At 50.2% G+C, this 18,767-nt stretch overlaps 1 protein-coding gene across 1 annotated transcript; it reads left to right on the top strand.

Moving 5' to 3' along the window:
• Positions 1–1,050: 1,050 nt before the first annotated feature.
• PtA15_5A799 (uncharacterized protein) lies at positions 1,051–2,875 on the top strand (the record flags this gene model as incomplete). The annotated part of the gene is made up of 8 exons (XM_053169598.1): positions 1,051–1,086; positions 1,146–1,442; positions 1,510–1,729; positions 1,795–2,027; positions 2,093–2,165; positions 2,232–2,318; positions 2,379–2,638; positions 2,831–2,875. 8 exons carry the CDS (start codon positions 1,051–1,053, stop codon positions 2,873–2,875), a joined length of 1,251 nt encoding a protein of 416 aa, XP_053020780.1.
• Positions 2,876–18,767: the final 15,892 nt, after the last annotated feature.

Raw genomic sequence — 18,767 nt, forward strand, 5'->3', positions numbered from 1 at the left:
ATGTGTGCTAAATTAACACAACCCCCCCCCCCCCCCCTTTTGGGAGGCTTGCTGTGGCTGGCGGTGAAGCTGTCCCTCCCAGAGGTAAGTGTATGATTGCCAAATTTAAGCGGGAGCAGGAAGTTCATTGGGCTGAGAGGTTTTGAAATTTATATAGCTCCTCCTCTAGCCACTCCACGCAGCTGAAACTGCTATACCTTCTGCCACATCACCAATCTGGTCTGCTCAGATTTTCTCTATCACCGTTGGTTGAGCTTCACTAATGTTTCCAGAAATTGCCGTGTTCCAACTGGGGATCCACCACTCTGGCAATCATTTTTCCAGCTACAGGACACGTAGTGAGTGGGTCAAGTTTTTCCGAAGAACAGAGCCTACAACTGTGTCTAATCATCTTTCCTTTATCGGTTTTGGCTTGTTGTGTAGCACTAGATACTTTCTGCTTCTGCTTCAGAAAGTGAGAGATAACTCAAAGGCTCTCTTCCAGAGAGTGGTCCCCCGGGCCTCTGTGTGAGTGGCTTTGTTAGGCTATAGTGTGGTGTATTCACAAAAAAAGGAACAAATCTTGACCTGGAATGTTTGAAGCTATGATTTTTACAGCTTATGGGTGTTTTTTTGGGTGATGCACTCAAGCAACTTTTGCTGGTGCTGAGGATGTGCTCCAGACACCCATGATGATCCTGAGCATACAGTTTTGATGGGTCTTACCTTGGGAGCACTCTGGCTTGTGATGGATGTTTCAGCATTCTGTAGCAAGGGATACATATTTATTTCGGTGGTGTGCTGATCTGTGTTGCGTTGGCTGGTCAGCTCGAGTTCACTGCCCCTGCACTCTGTTGCCCACCCACCTCGACCCCCAACCACCTCAAAACCACCAGCACTCGTTCCACCCATCAGTAAATACCAAAAAACCAAACCAAAACGAAAACGAACCACCCCCGATTCTTGCCCGCATCTTGGAAACAACTCACACACTAGATACCAGTCTCCCGAAGCGGCCGGCGGGGCGGGTCTGAGCCCACTCTCTCTCTCTCGAAACAGAAGCAGAAGACGATGAACACACACACGGTCAAGCCAGCGCTCAACAAGGTAAGCCCACCCCCGCCACCCACGCACATCCGATCCGGAAGCTGAGAGCCCCCACACAGTTTCTGCCCGAGTCCGTGTACGGCCGGACCTTCCTCCTGATCACCGTGCTGGAGTCGGGCGTGGACATCATCCTGGAGGCGATCGTCATCGCCCGGCTGAACCTCATCCACTCCTTGACCCTCCCGCTCGGCGCCACGGCCACCCGCGCCCCGCTGGCCGTCTACCTCGCCATCTTCATCCTCGCCCATCTCTTCCAGCTCTACTTCGCCCTCGACGCCCTCCGCCACAAGAACACCATCCAGCTCATCGGGCTCTGCTGCTTCAACTTCGCCTTCCTCGTCTACGCTGTCATCCAAGTACTTCCCCCCCCCCCCCCCCCTTTTAACACACATATCGTTGGCATGCTGAATCGGGTCTCTCTAGGTGCCTGAAATCAGGGAAATCGAGGCCGCCAAGGGCATCGCTACCAACTCCACCGACTCCACCCCCGCCATCATCCTCCTCATCATCCCCGCTTGCATCGGGCTCTCCCAGCTCGCCTTCGGCTACCTGACATGGCATCTCTTCAAGGAGTTTGGCTGGCAGATCTACAAGCAGATCGGCGCCGACCGCAAGATCAAGCGGGTCTATCTATGGTACCAGAGTTGAGCCTCCAGAACAAAAACAATACATCAAAAAAAGCAAAATGACTGAGACGGATTTGTCTAGTTTTTATGTGTCTGTTGAAGTTCGACTACTTCTTCTTCATCGCTTTCTCCGTCCAGCTCGTCCTCCTCGTGCCCTCAGTAAGCCCGCTCGAGCGCGTCCTCACCGTCATCGCCCTGCCGATCACCCTCCTGCTCCTAGTGCTCGGATACTACGCCGTCCGCAACGAGCGCAGCCCGGTCATCTTCTCCTTCATGGTCGGCCTGCTCTCCGGCTCTTCGTACTTCGTCTACAAAGTACGCCCTCCCCCCCTCTCTCTCCACCACATCTGTGTCACTGAAATTTTGGTTCTTTGTTTCAGTTGTTTAGGATTTGGCAAGGCCGGATGGACCCCAACTCGTACCAAAACGTCTTCAAGTCCTTGACAGTCTTCTGTGCGTCTCTCCCCCTTCCTACGCACCCCAGAGAGCCCCTGGCCTGACGAGAGTTTTTTTTGATAGCGGTGTCGTGTCTGTTGATGACCCTGTTGAGCTTCACATCCGCAATCATCTGCTGGCGGAACTTCGGGAAAGGGCTGAAGGCCCAGAGTGAGTGCCCTTGCGCATCCCTTAGCATCCGCACGCCGCTGACGAATGTATTGCGCCCAGTCGACAAGAACTCGAGCAGCAGGAAGCACCTTCCGCGCCGCCGGCGAGACCCCGCCGGACAAGTGTATGGCGGCGGGATGCAGGGCATGGGCGTGAGCGAGCACGGCGGGTCAGGGCGCAGGGGGAGCGGGACGAGCATGAACACGATGACGAAGAAGGGGATGGAGGGGGGCTATGGGCTGGAGGAGCAGGAGCCGCAGAAGCTGGCGACCTTCAAGACGAATGCCGGCGGCTTCCTGCATGACGACAACCCCACGCTCGTCACGCCCGCCGGATACTTCGCCACCAGCCTCGCCTTCGACGCCCGCCCCTCACCTCGCGACCCGCCCCCCCTCTACCCCGCCCAAGCCGACCCGCCCCCGCCCCTCAGCCCGGTCCCCCTCGCCCTGCCCTGCCCGCCCCCCTCCGCCAAACCCAGAACCCCCTTCCATCCGTTCCCCCAACGCAGACAGAACTCGGCCACCGACGACGCCCATAAACGCATGTCCATCGACTAACATCCCCCCTCCTCCCCCGAAAAGCATACCCTTTCTCTCGCTTCTGGTTCCTAATTCCATTAACAACTCCTGAATACCACGTTCTTTCGTACATACGTATTTATTCCCCTTCCTGTTCTTCCGCCACCACACACACGCTTGTCCGCCCCCGAACTCCTGGCCCGCCCATCCCCGCATCTGCCCCTCCGCCTCCTCTGTCCCGTCCGTCCCTCCTTGCCCTGTCCCTTGTCGTGTGCCGCCCTGTTCGTCTGTCCTTTTATGTATGTGTATCCCTGAGCGTTCGTTTCCTTTCGCCCTCTTTCTCTTAATGCTTGCTCGCCCATACGCCGCCGCCATCCTGCGCCCTTACCCCTCCCCCCCCCCCCCCCCCCCCCCCCCCCCCCCAATCCCACCCCTCTTTTCTGTGTGTTCAAAACTTAATTACTGTGACTTGTGTGATGCTCCCTTTTTTCTTATCGTTAATGGACACACTGGTGCACAACAGATTGCTCTGATCCTTTCCTGGAAAAATAAGAAGAGTATGGGGTGGTACATGGAGAGGTTTGGGATGCATAGTACACTGTCCGGGACTGATGATGTTGCAGAGGATGGGGCTGATGGAGGAGACGGGTTGGGGGGAGGTGAGGATAGTTCATAGCAAGCCTGTCTGGGCACATACACATCTCCTGCTTGACCAAGTGCCACCGCTTCGGGATGTTCCCAGGCTCCATCGGGCAGGACGGGAGGCGGAACGTGGCAGACAGCCGGGTGCCGCTAGGCCGAGAACGAGATCTTGCACCCGGTCCGGGTCACCAAAGGGTCAAACCACGACTTCTTTCAAAACCACACCCTTGAAAAATTTACAATCTGGAGGGATAGAAAAGAGGAAGAGGAAGTGCGCCAGGTTGGGGCAGGGGCCGGGGCCTGCTGGTCGGCCATCTCAAAACTATCACCATTTGCGCGCGATTAATTTACGCAATAGTCTATCTGCCCATCCTAAGTGCAAGAAGAACGCTCACTGGTAGCTTGGAATTTGACCATCTGCCCGCCCGTTTCGAACGTCTCTCTAGCTCCCGCGGCTGCGGGATTTCTTTCGCTCAACAGGATATCCCGCTGGAAACTTCGAACTCGCCGTCGGTACACGACCGTGGTTTTTGACGACATCTTCGACAATAGCTGGAATGCACTCGGATCCTAACTTAGCTACTTCCCTCCTCGGGGGAGCGAAGCGACCTCCGAAGGAGGGACTTCTGCGCTATGTCGACCCCGCGGCAGTAGAGAATTAGCACTTTTGGCAGAGAGTTTTTTGAAATCAATCTGCCGTCTTTGGTTCTGAACCTTTTTTTCTCCAATTTAGATTTCTGGGATGGCTTAAGCTGTCCCCTTCTTTCTACTGTTTTTTCTCATCCTCAACTCCTCTGGTTGAGCTGCAATCATAGCTGTAACATTATCAGCAAGACAGCTAACAATCCTTTTTGTGGCTGCTCAGGACACCAACCTCCCCAACAATTGTGCTCATGTTATTGTCTTGATGCAGGCTATTGCGCCCTCCAAGATTTCAAAAATTAACACCACCACCCAATCATATTCTCCGCCCGCCCTTGGGATCCTTGGCAAGTAGGCTTTTGATTATGCGGGCTCCTTTTGCGGCAGTTCCCGGTCTCTCTCACCTTGATGATTCTGGATTCACTCTCTCATCAAGGGCAGAGGCTGCTGAGTCAAATTTATTGTTTCCAGCCGCTGCCCCTGAAGTTCCTCCAAGTAATCCCGCCCCACAATGGATCTTGTGTCTCAGTGGTCAAGGGTTAACTGCGGATGATCTCAACCAAGAAGCGGCGGATACTCCTCTGACCAAGTCATCTTCTTCAGCTGTCCTATTTTATCCGCACAAGGTGGACACTCCCCGGCGCGATTCAATGGAAGGAGATGACAGACAGCGCCCTGAAGCAAGTCTGATTGGCTAAGAAATGAGCTGCCCTCTATTGAATGTTTGGTGAGCCTCCCTTCAACTTCGCACCCGCTCCACACGGCTCAAAAATGGTGGCACATGCACCCCGTGGTACTCACATTGTCACTCCGCTTGGCAGTTGCCTGCACGGCTTGAACTTTGATTGGCATGAGCTGAGAACCTTGTTGGATCATGCGGAAAGCAGTCTAGCATCTGTCAAAAGCGTATTCATCATCAACAAGCTGACCACTAAGCTTAATTGCCAATTGGAAGAGCCTATGATTGTACCAAGTGCATGCCTGCCGGATTGGGCTTGCGAGCTGCCACAGCAGTTTCCATTTTTGTTTCCTTTTGAAACAAGGTAAGATTCCCAAGCGTCATTTTTTCTGTGCAACAATATAGTTGCTGACCGGGTCATCGCCCGCGAGATTGTCCACCATCTTTTACCCTCCAACCTCTTAGACGCAACAGTGGAGCTTGCTGAACAGTAAAATTAACAATGAAAACTGCTTGAGAAAGTGACCTCTCCTTTCTTCTTCTATCCTTTCATCCTTGCCTCACGTGTCTAGGTTGCCCACTCCCAATTTTCAATCTGACATATGCATTCCTGTTTTGTCTATGAAGATTCTGCTTGGGAAAATTGCTGCTTTTGAAGTGGTACTGAAGTGAGCCAAGCAAGTTGATCAGGAATTATTTTACAATGTTTTCTTTTTACTTTCTCATGATGTTTTTGTTTGTTCCTTTGAGGCAAAATGTTTGTGAATCAACATGAGGGTTCAGCAAGTAAGCTTATGGTATAACTATACAATACAATCAAAGAACATAAACCAAATCCAACAGCCTGTGAGCCAGCAAAAAAAAGTGTTTGTTTTTCAGTTATGTATCCAAGATGATACCATTTCCTGCAGAGTATAGCTGGGCATATTATCAAGCATGAATTCTACAGGTGCCAGCCAAACTTTATCTGAAGTCATAATAGACATATACAAGCACCCCTACACAAAATGAAGCCCTTGTGCCCACAGTGGCTGTTACACATCTTGCCAACAAGCGCTCCAAGCTAAATGAGTTCAACACTGCAAGCAGGTCCTAGAAAATTTGAAATGATTAACAGATATTTTCAGGCTAGGGATAGAGATGGCATTTGGCACCCGCCGGCGGGTACCCGCCACACTTCAGCACATCATTCTATGCGCTTGCAGGTACCCATTGCGCGCGTGCAGCTCCCTGAATGTATTTTTACTAAATTGGAACCCCTGGCACCCGCTTAATTTCACCCAAACTAGACGTGTATATCTAGAAAATATTATCTAGACATGTAGTTCTAGATCTTTATGTTTATTTTAGACGTGTAGCTTCTAAAATCATTGAGACATGTAGTTCACAATTGTTTTCCTCTTTCACAAGTCAGAAATGTTATTGTAGTTCTTATAGTCCTCTGACGTCATTGTAATTGAAGCATTGAGTCCAAGCACATTCTTCTCTTCAACACCCTCAAGAATTCATCAAGAGTTTCAAGTCCGCAGCTCCTCTTTCAAGATTATCTTCTCTCATCCTTGGAAGGCACCGACGGGTCTCAAATTCTACACCACCGCTTGAATTTGGGCTTGGGTTGACAATGGCCAAACGTCGCGGTTGGCAAAAGGTTGGACCGGTTCGACCACGGGATTGGATTGTGTTGAAGATTGGTCGGGCCCCCCTTGACCCAACCCATCCAGCACCGCGGGGGCCACTGGGTCGGATGTGTCGGCCAGGTTAACCCAGCCAACCCATCCCGGCTCTAATCAGTGTGCCCACAGGGGAAGCTGGTTGGGCATGACAAGAGCCCGACCAGCTTCACTCAGCGGGTGGGCCAAGCCAATCATGGCTGGTGCTGAGCAGCGTGCCAACTTTGCACTCTGGTTGAGCCTGCGTAGGCCAACCAAGATTTTTTTTTTTAAAAAAAAATAAAAACATGTTTTCTGAGCCTCTTTCCATGTTTGGAAAAAGGCTACATAAGTGAGAAATTACAAAAAAACAAAAAAAAAAGGATGAGTCTTGGTCGAAATCCAAAGACTTTGTCTGACAAAATTTAGAGAAATGGTCAATCTACTACAATAAACCGTGGTACCCACATAGAAATGTGCGGTGCCCCATGAGTTGACACGGCTATAGTGCTAGTTCCTCCCCTTTGCAGAGAAGTGTCGTACGGGGTTCGATTCCGGTGGTAAGGCAATTTTTTTGCCGGGCCATTCCCAAACTGCTCACCGGACCCCGACCGCGGCGCCCACGGCACGCCAACGTGTGCAGTTTCTCCGACCACAGGCTCTGCACGTGGGGCCCACGTGAGGGGTTGTGCTGACCGCGGCTCCCGCGACCTTCCACTGCATGGCACATCAAAACACTGGGGGGGGGGAGCGGGGAGGTTGGTCCCATGATGAGCGAGACCAAGGCTGAGAGCAGCGGGCACGATGCCGGGCGAGTGAGTTGTGGAAGGATCAATCAGTATTATTGCACACTAAAGAACAAAAAGAAACAAGAGAAAACAACAGAGAGAGAAGAAATGAAATGAAAAGAAATATGGCTGTACCTGAGAGCAGCGGGCACGATGCCGGGCGAGTGAGTTGTGGAAGGATGGGGAAAGGGAATCCTTCCACGCCCGCTGCCTCAGGTACACAATGAGAAGTGTGACATGAAATGTAGAGCTGTGACATGTGTGAAGCATAAAGGCAGAAAAGAAAGAAACATGAGAAAGAAATTTAAATATGACTAGCTCAACACCCCCCCTTGCTGATACCATGGAACAGAAAAGAACAAAAAGGATAGAAGAAAAAAAAATCAGAAAAGAAGAAGTCAGAAAGAAGAGGGAAAAGAAAGATAAAGGAAAGGAATTGGGATGGGAGAAGAGGAAGGGAAGATGAAGGGAGTTGGAAGAAAGAGAGAAGGGATAGGGGACCACGATAAGTGATTTTTTCAGACAATACCAAACATTGAGCGATGTTTTTCAAGGGCCACCCGTGGTAGAGGCTTAGTTAGCATATCCGCTAACATTTCCTTTGTTGAGACGTGAAGGAGTGTGATGTCGCCTTCTTGCACGCACTCACGAATGAAATGATATTGTGCGTGAATGTGTTTGGTTCTGGCGTGGTGGGCGGGGTTCTTGGCGAGAGCTTCAGCGCCTTCATTGTCGACGTGCAGAGGAATGGCTGTGTCTGGGTGAAGATGAAGTTCGGTGAGGAGATGTTGAAGCCATAAGCCCTCTTTGCAAGAGTCAGAGAGGGCCTTATGTTCAGCCTCCGTGCTGGACAAAGACACAGTCGCCTGCTTGCGGGATTTCCAGGAGATGGCTCCGTCGCCAATGCGGTAGGTGTACGCCGACGTAGAGTGTCTATCATCTCGGTCTTCGGCCCAGTCGGAGTCCGAGTACCCCAACAGGACAAGTTCACCCCCGAGACGAAGGCGGAGATCCTTCGTTGTAACAAGATAGTTGAGGATTCAAAGGCCAGCATGCCAATGGGCGTTTGAGGGGTCCCGGAGATATTGAGAGAGACGGTTAACCGCAAACGAGATATCCGGCCTGGTGCATTGAGAAACCCAGAGGAGAGACCTGATTAATTGAGGATAGGGGTCTGAAGAGGGCGGGTCAGAGAGAGAGTGATGTTTAAGATCCTTGAAGTTGACATCGGTAGGGGTCAAGACAGATATGTGTTTGCTGTCCAAGAATCTGTTGAATATTTCAGTGATGTAGTGGGATTGATTCAGAAATATGTGTTTGTTAGAAGTGTCACGAGATATTTTGAGAGAAAGAAAGTGGCTGAGCTCCTCATCAGCGCCGATCTTGAACCGCTTGCCCACCGCTAGAATGATTGAGTCAACGAAAGCCGGTTCGCCAACGATAGATAGATCGTCAAAATGAGTTGTTAATGCACCCACGAGAGCGCCTGAGTTCAGCTTGAAGTATAGAGTTGGGTCGTACTTCGAGTTCGTGAGAACTAGGTCGAGAAGAGCTTTGTGGAGTTCGATATTCCACTGTTGAGGGGATTGTTTTAAGCCATAGAGAGAACGGTTGACCTCACAAACCCAGTCGGGGTGCTGAGGATCCTCAAACCCTGGAGGTTGTTCCATGAAGACCGGTTTGTCTACATGTCCGTTGAGGAAGGCAGTCTTAAAGTCCACCTGGCGGCCCTTCCAGCCGCGGGTTGCCAGTAACAAGAAGATCAGTCAAAGAGTTTCCAATCTGAGCGTCGGCGAGAATACTTCGTCGTAATCAAGGCCCTGTATTTGAGAATAGCCCATGGCCACCAGACGAGCCTTGAGCTTTTGGATAGTGTGGTCAGGGCGGCGTTTCACTTTAAAAACCCAATTTGATTTGATTATGCGCCTCTTTGCCGGCCGAGGAACAAGTCTCCATGTCTGCATCCCAAGGAGAGAGGCAAACTCTTCTTCCGCCACTTTAAGCCAACGATGCTTGTTTGGCGACTTCAGGAGTTGCCGCCAAGTCTTTGGGGTATTGACGTCAGAGTCGGTCGGCACATTTTTGGCCCAATTACCGTAGCGGTCAGGAGCCTTGCGTTCCCTCCCTGATCGGCGACGAGGGGGTGTGGACGGTGCAGGCGGAGGCGGAGTGGGAGATTTTGGCGGTGGAGTGGGGGATGTTCGCAGCGGGGTAGGAGACTTTGGTGGGGGACTGGGGGATTTTTGCGGTGGAGCTGGAGAGTCAGGAGAGCGAGGAGCTGTTGAGGGAAGGGGGGGAAGAGAGATTATTGATAGATCAGGAGTCAAAAGTATTGTAGGAGAGATTGTCGAAGGACTGTTGGTCGAATCCAAATCCGAACAAATTGGAATCGGGTCACGCGGAGTATTTCCAGGAGCGTTAATTGACGCTGTGAGTCTTTGGTCAAAGCGAGGTTGAAGAGGAACCTGTAGTGGTGGAAGGTCCGGTGTTGGTATGTGAGGAGGCGGGAAGGAATCTGGCTGTGTTGACGGGAGAGGAGCGGAGACAGACGGGGCCGTTGCTGAGGTACTGGCAGGAACTGGATCACCTTGAAGAGGAGTCGTTGGAATGGATTCCCGCGGCTGTTGGGGCCAATCGATTTCCACTGACTGGGGAGCTGGAGACGCGTTCAGCTTACATCCGTAGGGAAAAGACGTATCATCAAAGATGACATCCCTTGATTTTACAACGGACCGTTTCTCCAAATCCCACAGTTGATAGCCGTTCCCGTCAGATAGGTATGATAGGAGAATTGACGCACGACCCTTCTGATCTAGATTCTTGCGGTTTGCCTCTGGGATTTTGTACCAGGCTAAGCACCCAAACGGGTGGACAGATTTGATGTCGACCAACTTTTCCTTTAGAATCGAGACCGGTGGTTTGAATCCTACGGGGGTGTGGCAAGGGAAGGAGTTGTAAGAAAACATGAAGTGCCGGATCACATCAACCCAGAAGGATTTTGGCAGGTTAGCGGTCAGCAGAGACAATCGGACCAGATTGCTTATTGTTCGATTGGTTTGCTCTGCCACTCCGTTCAACTCCGGGGAATGAGGAGGACCTGGTTCGTGTTTGATACCCGCCTGAGATAAGTGAGATGAGAATCCATTGGATAGGTACTCGCCACCATTGTCTGTTCTCAAAGAGAGAATTTTATGACGACCATCTCTCTCAAAAAATGCTCAAAATATTTTGAAACATGCAAAGGCATCGCTCTTGTATTTCATAGGGTAGACAGAGAGAGATTTGGAACAGTCATCAACAAAAGTTGTAAAGTATTGGTATCCCTCCCTCGAGACCGCCTCGTAGGACCCGACATCTGAGTGTATGATTTCGCCAGGGAGAGAGGAGCGGTGAGAAGCTCGAGATTTGAAGGTCTTGCGAGGCATTTTTGATTGGACACAGACCGGGCAGCGTTGGACATTGATTTCGTTCATCACAGTTGGCGTGATGTCATGGAGTTTTAGGAAAGCTTTCAGAGGTTTGACGCCGATGTGGGAGAGACGCAGGTGATAGGCCATAAGAGAGCAGTCCGATGGTTTAGGGTAGAGGGATAAAGAAGAATTGGAGCTTACAGGCTCCGAAGGGAGATAATAGAGATTCCCTCGGCGATACCCGCGTCCCGCAAGATCCCCTTGAACTTGAGCCGACGTGGTGGTAAGGAAATCACATGACGTCTTGGTGAAAACCACGGTGAATCCTTCATCGCACATGGCGGCGACGGACAGGAGAGGCTTGTGGAGGGTTGGGACCACCAGAGACTTGACAGATTTGTCGCCGGTAAGAGGGAGTTTAAGAAATCCCTTGTGGGATGCTTCGACGGTAGAGTGATCGGCAAGTCGAACTGGAGTTCGATTGGGTTTTGGGAGATCGACTGCATCAACGTCTGGTGTCATCGACATTGAGCAGCCAGAGTCGATGTTGGCGTCTACACCCCGCGGCAAATCCAAGGGGATAGATAGGGAAACTACAGCATTGCCGGCTGTCACCTCAATTTCCGAGCCTGAGGAATCGGACTCTTTGTCTTCATCGTATTTGTGCGAGGATTGACCGAGAGTGGCGGCTGAAGTTCTACCGGCTCGAGCTGCGGGTTTGGTGGAAGAAGAGCCCTTGTCTTGTTGACTGGCCTCCCACCGTGCTTTTTGTGCAGCTTTATGCTCCGCAATGAGTTTGCAAGTGTTGTTGCACGAGTTGAGGTCGTGAGAATCGCTGTTGCAGAGGGGGCATCGGCGGGGTTTCTTTAAGGAATCACTTCGGGGACCTTTAGAGGAGTTCGATGATGGATTTGGTTTAGAGGAAGTTGGCTTGGTTGAAGAAACGGAAACGATATTGCCCTGTGTTTTGCGACGAACGGATTCGTTTTTCAGAGCAGAAACGTACTTTTCCGTCCTCACGTCCTCCTGATTCATTAGACCCGAGACGCAGCTGATCCAGTCAGGAGATATGGAGCTAAGAATGGCTGTGTTGTGAACATCCTCTGCGGTGAGGGGCTTCTCGGGAGTGATGAGAGAGTTCAGACGCTCGTAATAGTTTGCCAACATGTCAAGATGAGAGTGAATATCATCGCCTTCCATCCGCGCGTTGAGGAGCTTACAGATCCAGTAGATTCAACCGCCAGACGATGAGTCCTGGTGGGCTTTAGAGAGATCATCCCAGATTTTTGCCGCATTGTCTTCGTCGGCTAGATGACGAAGATTTGCTTCGTCCACAATCTGAACTAAAACTGCGCAAACAAGGTCGTTGTCCTCGTCCCAGGTGGGGGGTCGACGGTTAGCGTCGACTGAGGTCAGAACGTGATTAACCTTCGCCAATTTGAGAACCCGCAGAACGACCTTTTTCCAATTGAGATAGTTGGAATCCGAACCGGGGGGTTTGAGAATCAGGAGTCTTGCCGTTGAGATCTTAGGGTTGGAAGCCAACGTCTGAGAGGAGAGATTGACGTTGGTGTGAGAAGAAGATGCCTCCTTGGTGTCGTTGGACATTGTGATTTCGGAGGTAAGATAGGTTGATCCTTAAGTAGTCCACTAAAGAGAGAAACACTTGATACGCCGGTATTTAACGTGCTTAGCGATGTTGTTGGTAGCTGTAGGCTCTCTGGGCTCATAACCTGATGAGCAAGACTGAGGCTGAGAGCAGTGGGCACGATGCCGGGCGAGTGAGTTGTGGAAGGATCAATCAGTATCATTGCACACTAAAGAACAAAAAGAAACAAGAGAAAACAACAGAGAGAGAAGAAATGAAATGAAAAGAAATATGGCTGTACCTGAGAGCAGCGGGCACGATGCCGGGCGAGTGAGTTGTGGAAGGATGGGGAAAGGGAATCCTTCCACGCCCGCTGCCTCAGGTACACAATGAGAAGTGTGACATGAAATGTAGAGCTGTGACATGTGTGAAGCATAAAGGCAGAAAAGAAAGAAACATGAGAAAGAAATGTAAATATGACTAGCTCAACATCCCATGCTGGTCCCCCGTCAGAATGCGGTTGGGGCCGCGCCGTGGTGTAAAAGAAAACTGATGGACATAGATTGTGTTGAGATATAATTGCAGAAACCCCAAGAAACCATCCTCAAATGAGCTTTTCTCCACCAACCCATCCCAGTTTTACTGCGCAGGCTTCTCACATTGATCCCGTTGATAATATTGAAAGAAAAAGGTGTGCTATATCAGATGAGGAGAATTGTTTGCTGGCTGGTCAAGCTTGGGTTGCAGGGCTGTGGGGGCGGAGGCCAAGGGCTCCAAGCTGGATGCTTCGTGGGCATTCTCAAGTTATTTGGAATCTTTGGTCTCCAATTGATCCTCTGTTTTCCAGTTTGAGTGTCTTCAGCGGCTCCAGCTGATTCTCTGAACAGGCCATTTTCTTTCCCAAACCGGGAGTCTCTGTCTATTCCGCAGGACCCTGGTAATGTTACCGCTGCGCCATTATGCACTTCTTCAAGCTTATAGTATAGAGCATCCATTGAACTTAACAAAGTCCCTTGCTGCTGTGGCCGTGTGACTTGCGAGGCAAGCCTCTGACAGCCCTTGGCAGGAGGGAATTATACCATACCTCCCCATTCTTGCACACAGAGACATTTTTCACCCCTCTTTTCACTTTTACCCTTGTACCTCACTCATTCCATGATAATATCTTTTTTTTGCTCCAGATCAGCACAACATGCAAGTGCTGAGCCTTGTTTTTTAATTTATTTATTTACTGATACAAGTCACTATGAAAAAAACTCGAGAAACTGGTGTCAGTTGACATGCAGTATACTGGATTTCAGTCCCCCTTGAAACAAGCCTGATACAAAGCAAATCCCAGGGTGGTGCAACCTGGAATATTTGGAAGTTGCTCAACAGCCCAGGCTAAGCAGTATTTTAAGACTCTACTTAGCCACACCAGCTGCACCTTAACTTAGTGCACTCACTTTTGAGTTGCTCAGCTGGCACGGCAGTAGCACCTAGGTACATGTCAGCACCTTTGTCAAGCAGGAGGAATCCCCCCAGCCAACCAACTAGGCAAAATCCACCCATGTTGACCGAGAGGGATCCCTCCTGGTCAACTGATACTCCCGGTTGACTGATACATAGAATAGTTGTCCGGAAGGGATCCTGATACCTCCGGGACAACTGCTTCATACAATTAAGGTGTTCAAAGTTCGTTTACATAAAATCATAGAATCATAAATCATAAAATCATAAAACAAAATCCCTGGAAATTTTATAAAACACCCGAACACTCCCCTCTCTGCATATTTTTTTTGCATAACCTCCATAGCCGCACCAATCCAATCGATCAAGCTCATAAAATTGCTCCTCAACCTCAACCTTGCAAAATGTCGGCACCAACCCAAACCCCAAACAGCACTGGAGGGACCCCACAAACCACCTTGCAACTGTCAACCCAACAAACACTCACACCCACTCCGAGCACCCAGAGAGGATCAGCTGCTTCAACTCGAGGCCGCGGTGGCAGGCGGGGCACCGGCACCCTGCGAGGTGGCACTTCTCGTGGTGTTCATCGCCAACCCCGGGGTCAATCAGCACGCCGAGGCCGAGGAGGCAGCCAAGGAACTCCCAGTCAGCCAGCTGCTTGAGCCCCAATCCGCTCATGGACGAACGATTGCAACCGCGATGGGTTGTCATCCCTTGACCTCATTGTTGAGTGGATGACCGTTGAGGGCAATTACAATCGTTGGCACAACAGCAAGGTCAGCAAGCGCGCGGTTGCCGAGGAGGTTATTGCCTACCTTGTTGCAAATGGTGCTGAAACTCGGATGTGGAAAGGTGTTGAACAACAGGTAAGCGACATCAGTTGATTCTGATAGTACTCAAGCTAATTTTTTTGGTTATGATAGATCACTACTTTAGAGAGAAAGTTCCGTGAAGCCTTGGGCTGGAGAGATCAGACTGGCCAGGGTATTCTGGATGAGGCCGACAAGCGTGCACGTCAAGCTGAAGCTGAGCCCGACGATTCGGATGCTGAAGATTATGTTGCAACTGCTGCCACTCTTACCGAAGCCAAGATCCGCAAAAAATGCAAATACTTCTACGAGCTAGAGCCAGTGATGCTCGATCGGCCTTCATCAATTCCACTCGACATGCATGAGCAAGATGTTGGTGCCAACGAAGATCTTGCCTTGGCCCTCAACTTGGTCCCCACCCAAGACCGTCCATCCACACCGTCCCAATGGAGCAACTCCAATCGCGGTGAAAATAACGATGAGAATGCATCACCGGTCGTCACATTAGGAAATCCTTCCCCTGGATTTGGTACGAACCCTTTGGCACCAGCTCCCAGCCCCGGAACCCCAATTACAATGACCACTGTCTCGGGTTGGCCATCAGCACAAGCCGAAGTTGTTGCCATTGCTTCTCAACGCTTGGACACTCATCCGCAACGTCGTCCCAACTACGCCAAGCGCATCACTGAGCGCCTCTTCCCATCTCGTGAAGAAATGGCGGCACAGTCCGCTGCAGAGATGGACCTCAACCGTGATCGCTTAGAGACAGATGCTCGGATGGTTGACGCCAATGTCCAACTCGCCCGGGCTTTGTGCCAAGAAATCGAACCATCTGAAAATCCCCAGGAGCAAACTGAGCTACGGATGAAGCAGATGCACCTAGATGTTGAATTCCAAGAATTGGAGATCACCCAAGCCCGAGCTGCCCTTGAGGCTGAAAAAGCAACCAGCCAGGCCTTTTCTCGAGCAAAGATGGTACAAGATTTTATACGCGCTGGTCTGCCGCTCGATGACGCCCTCCGCTTAACCGGGGAACTTCTTGGCCCTGCTGGGGAACTTCTTGGCCCCACCTCGAGTTAGGTTTTTGTTTAGATACTTCCCATACAACCACTTGTCTTTCCGATCCACCTATGCAGCAACTTTTCTTTCTGGTTCATCAATGGTGTAGTAGGGGCATGATCTAGCTCAAAAACATATACTAGAATCAATCTCAAGCTTGTTGTGGAATGCTCCATGTTCTCCTGACCTCAGATCGTATTTCGTGATACCATGTACATAGTAGGAATCCTAACCTAAGTGTGTCTCTGATCAAAATTGATCAATGACAATCATCGATCTATTTTTGAGAATCTCAACATTGATCAATGATCGATGGGTCTCTGAATGATATACCAGGCCTGCTCTTGTTTCTAAATGTGCTTGTTTATAAGTATATGACAAGAACTGATGGAAGAGTCTTGGAAACAATCAAGCAAAAGGGCAAGGAACAAGGTGTTGTGACACAACAGGCTAGAGTGACTCTGAATGGTGATGAATGACAACAACGGCATCCAGGATCTGATCCTGGATGCTGAATATCCCGCTACTGCGGCGAGGTTGAGTATGCGTAGCCCCTTGGGCTACAACACCCCCCCTCTCGCCGTAGTAGCCGTACTACATACAACTAGGACATGAGATCAGAGGAAACAATTTTTAAAGAGCCGGAGAACAAAAGGTTATAAAAAGATAGCAGCAGGCAAGGCAAGAAAAATTAATAATAAAAAATATACTCCAATTAACCAGCCATTATTTTCTCCCTCAGCGTGGCAAAACTTTCCGGCGGCATGCATTTTGTGAAGATGTCCGCAAGCTGCTCTTTGGTACTGATCCACTCTAGCGCTGTCTTTTTCTGGTATAAAGACTCATTAGTAATGTAAAAATCTCGGTCAGTGTGCCTCGTCCTCTTGTTGGATGCGTCATCAGTAGAAACTTTTATGGCAGATTGGTTATCACAAAACAGGAAACCTACAAAATCCTTCTTCAGGACATCTCGGAGCAGGTGTCTGACCCATAAAGTTTGCCTCGTCGCCACACCCAGAGCCATGTACTCTGCGTGGCAGGTCGACGACGCCACTGATTGTTGGCGTCTTGACACCCAGAGAACTGGGCAGTTTAGAAAAGTGATCAAGACACCGTATGAGGAACGTGAAAACTCTCCTCCCCACGACGCGTCTGCAAAAGTCTTAAGAGGCTTACTGTCAGCACGAGGAAAAAGACACAGTCTGACATCTTTACTGCCGGCAAGATAGTTTACCAGGTGCTTAATACCTTTCCAGTGTGTGACTCCTGGTTTTGCCGCAAAGCGAGCCAGGTAATTAACCGCAAAACAAATGTCCGGCCGCGTACCTACCGCCAGGTAGCTGAAAGAACCAATCACAGACAGGTAGCGGCCAGAATCTGCTTCAACCCCGTCTTCATCCGTTGTCGCATTGAAACCTGTTGGCAGTGGTGTCGTGGCCGTTGTCGTCCCATCCCAGTGTTCGTCCAGAATACCAGCTACGAGTTCCTTCTGGAAAAGCTCAAAACCTTTATTGGACCGTTTCACATTTAGCCCGACAATCAAATCCAGACCCGCCGACCACTTGATCTTGAGAATGTCCTTCAGGTCGTGTTCCAGGCGTTTCAGGAGCGCAGGACTTGATGCTGTGACGACTCCATCATCTACATGTAACCACACCACGCCTGCTTCATCCGGATGTCTGAGAATGTACAGACTGTTGTCATACTGGGATGGAGAATACCCAAACTTGTCAAGTACCGCCTTCAAGTGCAGCCACCAGCACCTGGCCGCCTGTCGAGTGCCATAGAGGGCTTTCTTGAGTAGTAGCGCATGGCCCGGCGGCGTCTTCATCCCTTCGGGCGGCTTTACCCAAACTTCCTCGTCAATAGGCGAGTTCAGGTATGCCGCTATCCGTACGTTGCGGCGACCACCAGTAATAGATGGAGTGAAACGAATGTCGCTGTCGGCGCCAAAGTTGCGTTGAAATCTTCTCCTTTGACTTGTGTGAAACCCTTCGCCACATATTGCGCCTTGAAACGTATCCCATCACCGTTTGTAGCCGGTTTCGTCGCAAAAACCCATCTTCCTCCTAGAGTCTTCTTGTCTTCAGGCTTTAGTTTCAGAACCCACACTCTCATCTCCTCTAGGTTCGACAGTTCGGTGGCTATTGCTTTTGACCAGGACTCCTTCTCCGGAGAGTTCATCGCTTGGCGAAAGGTCTTCGGTACTGATATGGCGTAGAACTGACATAGGCTTAGGATTTTATCTACAATTAATTCCTGATTGGTGAATTCGATTTCTTGAGAAAAATCACCAAGTTGTAGCAAATTCATAATGTAATCAACTGAGAGTTTATGAGAAGGTCCCGCTAGTAGCAATTGTGGGTTGTTTGATTCTGAGATGTCGTCCGCAACTACCTCCCGTGGTAGGCCTTCATCCGGGAATCGGACCATTGCCGACGACACGAAACTTTTCTGCTCGGGTATCCAGAACAACCAACCTTTGCTCTGTTCCAAATGCGCGATAACGAGGCCTTTTACCGCCCGGTCATCCAGTTTCTTTCGTTTCTCCTGAGGTATGTGAACGTATCCCACGCTTCCGAATACTCAGAAGCTGTCATATTGAGGCTTCCGTCCGAATAGGCATTCGTACGGTGTTAAGTCCTTGCTGGCTTTGTTTGGTAGTCGATTTAGAACGTAAGTTGCCCAGAGGAAAGCATAACTCCAGAATTCTTTGGGCAGTGGACTGTCGATGAGAACCGTTCTTCCAGTATCCGCGACGGTCCGGTTGAACCTCTCAATCACTCCATTCTGGTAGTGGTGGTAAGGAAGCGCCTTCTCCGCCGCTATTCCTTTTTCCGCTAGAAAATCAGATAGCTTCTTGTTGGCAAATTCTCCGCCGTTGTTGCTCCGGAGTGTTTGGACCCGCTTCCCAATTGCCTGTTCTAGACGGTTGATGGTGTCGATGATGTGCTGATTGGCCTCCGATTTTTGCTTGAGAACCTTCACAAATGCATAGCCCGATGCCACGTCCCGCATCGTGAGTAGGTATCTGCCACCGTCGATCAAATCTACCTGAAAAGGACCCATCAAATCTGCGGCCAGAACATCCAACCGTTTGACAGTCCTAAGGGTAGAAGCTAAAGGGTTAATATGTGTGCTTTTGCTGATTGCACAGACAGGGCAGTGGATTTTCCCGCTTGGAATCTCATCAGGTAGACCATTTCCCAACTT

This window comes from Puccinia triticina, chromosome 5A (genome assembly GCF_026914185.1).
Source record: "Puccinia triticina chromosome 5A, complete sequence".
NCBI classification, from domain to species: Eukaryota; Fungi; Basidiomycota; class Pucciniomycetes; order Pucciniales; family Pucciniaceae; genus Puccinia; species Puccinia triticina.